General features: G+C 43.5%; 1 protein-coding gene across 1 annotated transcript; it reads right to left on the reverse strand.

The window, feature by feature from the left end:
* Window positions 1–1,163: 1,163 nt before the first annotated feature.
* LOC106806512 (transmembrane emp24 domain-containing protein 6-like) lies at window positions 1,164–3,822 on the reverse strand. The gene is made up of 4 exons (XM_014808481.1): window positions 3,366–3,822; window positions 2,577–2,691; window positions 2,174–2,385; window positions 1,164–1,487 (listed from the first exon to the last, which is right to left on the reverse strand). The coding sequence occupies exons 1-4, from the start codon at window positions 3,786–3,788 to the stop codon at window positions 1,254–1,256; spliced, it is 984 nt and encodes a 327-aa protein (XP_014663967.1). The 5' UTR covers window positions 3,789–3,822; the 3' UTR covers window positions 1,164–1,253.

Below are 3,822 nucleotides of genomic sequence, written 5' to 3' on the forward strand. Positions count from 1 at the left end.
TGTGGAGAGTCTAAATGTAATGTAAGAGTGCACTTACTTATTTTTGAAAATAAGGAACTAGGAAATAGCTTCACGCACATCCTCGGGGCCCGTGCGCGGAAGACTAATTAATTAATTTATAACTGTTAAAATTATGCCAACTACAATTCATGTTTATTTTGTTGTTGTTATTCTAATTATAGTGAAGCAATTGCGCAATATATAGCTGTTGTTACCACAGTGGGTGCTTTCCTTCATTGTCCTACGCTAAATGGCGAAGACCTATGTAACATTTCGTTAATATAAGTACACGTTATTTTAATTTCACTATATTCGGTTCTGCTTGCCTGTTATGGACAGTTACAGATAATATTAAGTATATAAGTATCATTACCTCCGCCAAGGAGGTTATGTTTTCGCCCATGTTAGTTTGTTGGTTTGTTTGTTTGTCTGTTAACAGGATATCTCAAAAAGTTACGGTCGGATTTTGATGAAATTTGTTGGACGGGTTGGTCTTGGGCCAACAACCAATCGATTAGATTTTGGTGGTGATCCGCATCCAAATCTGGATCCAGGAATTGTTTGAAGGATTTCTCATCATTGATCGTAGTGTAGCGGTATACTCTCTAACCGCCTCGCTTCGTTTCGCTTTCGCTTTCTCTCTCTGTAGGGGTTTATGATGTGTGACCGCCGCGTTAAACCCGACTATAAATTAGATCGATAGCTATATATAGATATATGCGCCGTGCATGGTGTGAATGCAGAGTCAAACAACAATAGTCATAGAGAGTAGAAACAACGATATTGGGTGTACCAGCAAGATGGGGGTACTGTTACGCGGTGGCGGAGGTTTGCTATCTCTGATTGCTCTTGTCATTATATTATTTATATATAACTTGTTATTGATAAGAAAATGAATGCAACTTTTTCTAAATTTATCAGTACAACGGTAGTTAATATATACGAATGTGTTTATTAGGTTGACAGGTATAAATACATATATAACGCCAAAGACAGTATGCAAAATACCACTATTGCTACACGCACGCACGCACTCACACACGCACGCACACACACACACACAGTCGCGCGCACACACGTTCGCACGCACGCACGTACGCGCGCACACAACGCGCACAGCACACATTACACAGCATGCACGTACGCTTACACGCACACACGCACGCGCACACACACGAGCGCAAGCGCACGCGCACACACACACGCGCGCGCACGCACACACGACGACGTCCGCTACACAGGCGTGCAGGCATCTATGCGCGCGGTTTATTGCTCGCCGTCGTCGGTACAACGTTGAACATGCGGCGCAGCACAATCGCCTGGCACACGGCCACCAGGCCGATGACGCAACACTGAGCCAGCGACCAAAACGTGACGTAGTCGGCGGTACTTCGCGCTCGCGTCACGTCGGCGGCTGCGTCGCTCGTGCTACGGAACAACAAGCGACGCATCGTCTCAATATGGCCGCCTAGTCTAGCGGCTCTCGCCTGAAACAGAGCAGAGGCCAGGTGACACAAAGCCGTTGGTTGCTACATCGTAGTTTCACGATTATCGTGTGTTCGTGAGAGATCAAGATCATATAGTTTAGAGTGTGATCGATTTTTATTTTCTATTTTCGATAATCAAATAGCGAAAGTTATTCGAATTAATAAACGTACACTATATGAACGTATTAGACTATTTGATATATCATGCAGTCGTGATATGATTCTTAATGATAAATAACATCCCATTTCTCATGAGCATTGTTGGAATTCATGAATAGGTAAATGCCAAGAGAGCGAGAATCATGACCTAGCCTAAACTAACTTAATAATTTGTTTTCACATCGCATAAACCCACGATTTTCCGAGGAATCTGGCCCGACACAAAGAGTCACCATTATAATTTACAGTAGTAAACGCATAGGCCTACTAACTATTTTACCAACTTTGGGTGATATGGTCGTTCAGCCGCTGAAGCAATAATTATACCAAACACGGCCTGTTATAACATCGAAATTTCAAAGACAGCTAAGAGGCTTTGCTAGAAATAATTGCACGTATGATTTTGCACGTATGCTGAACGACACATCTGTCTAATTCCCCGTCTAAATACTACGCTAGGGTAACAATAGCCGCCTAACAATTGAAGGGATGACGGGTGAATGAATAAATGCAATGAACAACTGCACCTTAGAAAACGCCAGAATCATTTCCTTCTCCTCAGCGTCGAGTCTTTCCAGCGTACCAGCTTGTTCCTCTTCTTCTATGTCCACAACATGTCCGGACATTTGGGAGCGCTCGCGTGCCTCATACTCTTCTTGGCTAAGACGAGCACTTATGTACAACTGCACCGTCTTTGTACTGAACCGACTTGCATTGTCGATGCATAATCCGTACGGTCCTATAATAATAGAAATTAAGTTTACTAGAGCTCTTCAACATTTTAATTTGGTTTTATTTGTTATGTAATACATTACTGGCTAGAGGGAGCTTACTAGGGAATATACATTCGGTAGAAATTGTTATCGCGCAATTACCTTAAACTGTTCAACTCACCTACACACATTCACCGATAGTTTTATTCACATTTACCTTCGCTGGAAATTTGCATAGAGCGCTGATCACCACCACTCTTCAGCGTCTCAAGCAGACTGAGCCGTGGGTCAATGACATCAATTAGCAGGTTTTCGGCTCCTCCGTGTATGGTCTGTGGAAGACACGCGGAGATGGTTTTCTTATGAATAACACCTGAACGACAAATACGGATAAATAGATTCCGTATTTGTTGAAATACGCGGCTTCCCAGATGCCGAATTACTTCTCGTTCTTGAGAAATTCCGAATTTCTTGGACCGCTTATTTCTCTCGCAGACTCGTCTGAACGCAAATACGGCATTTCTGAAGCCGCGTATTTTATCGGCCATTTCCGTGTGTTCCGATTACTCACGGAGATTCTGTCGAGAGGTGGCTGATTAAATAGAGAGCTTTTTTCTTTATTTTTTTTCATTTATTTTTTAAATATTTTCCCCCCATTTTTTTTAGCTTATAGAGTGGTGGGTTTTTATTTTTCGTTTGTTCTGCGTAAAATTCATTAAAAAGTTGGATAAAATAGCGAAAGCGCATACAAAACCACTAAGCGGATCGACAAGTAACTAAATACGGCATTTCTGAAGCCGCCAAACAGCGTGTGAACGCTCGGGTGGAGTAAGTCGCGAATTTGTCTCAAATTCGGTATCTCGCAAATACCGAATTTAATAAATTCGGAATCTCGTCTAAACGCAGCTTATATATATATATATATATATATTAGAAAAGTTCTTAGGCTGCACGATATTCAGTTATGTTAAAAAAAAGAATATTCCAACATCCCACATCCACCTACCCTAACGAGTACGAAGAACTCGCTGTTCTTCAGTAGATACTGGTAGTAGCACTGGCGCTCCTGACCCTGTAGTCTGACTGTAAGCCGCTGCCGTATGCCCAACTTGCCCCCGTGACCGTACGACCAGCTATCCGGTGCCTTGCGTCGGTAGTATGCGACGTTACTCTCCGAGGTGTCGCCAAAAACTCCGATCAGAACAAACGCGCAGGCGAACAGCAACGACCTAATAAACATGGCAGCGGCAGAAGTCGCGAGCGAAAAACACGTCCGCTTCGGAAAATACCGTATATTGCGGTATATTGCGTACGCGTGTGTGTAGAACAGAACTTGCGCAACGCGATATAGAGTCAGCCACGCGGCCTCACCATTTACCTCAAACGGCACCGAACACAGCGTACCTGTACTCGACCCTATCTTCGGCATCAAGCACAGCTTTTCCTATGTCTGGCACGCGCGC

Source organism: Priapulus caudatus, unplaced genomic scaffold, assembly GCF_000485595.1.
Source record: "Priapulus caudatus unplaced genomic scaffold, Priapulus_caudatus-5.0.1 Scaffold165, whole genome shotgun sequence".
NCBI lineage: Eukaryota > Metazoa > Priapulida > Priapulimorpha > Priapulimorphida > Priapulidae > Priapulus > Priapulus caudatus.

Coding starts and splice junctions, on each gene's coding strand:
- LOC106806512 (XM_014808481.1), bottom strand. CDS start 3,788: ATGCCGAAGATAGGGTCGAGTACAGGTACGCTGTGTTCGGTGCCGTTT. Junction 2,692..3,365: donor AGTTCTTCGTACTCGTTAGG/GTAGGTGGATGT, acceptor TGTCTTCCACAG/ACCATACACGGAGGAGCCGA. Junction 2,386..2,576: donor TATGCAAATTTCCAGCGAAG/GTAAATGTGAAT, acceptor CTATTATTATAG/GACCGTACGGATTATGCATC.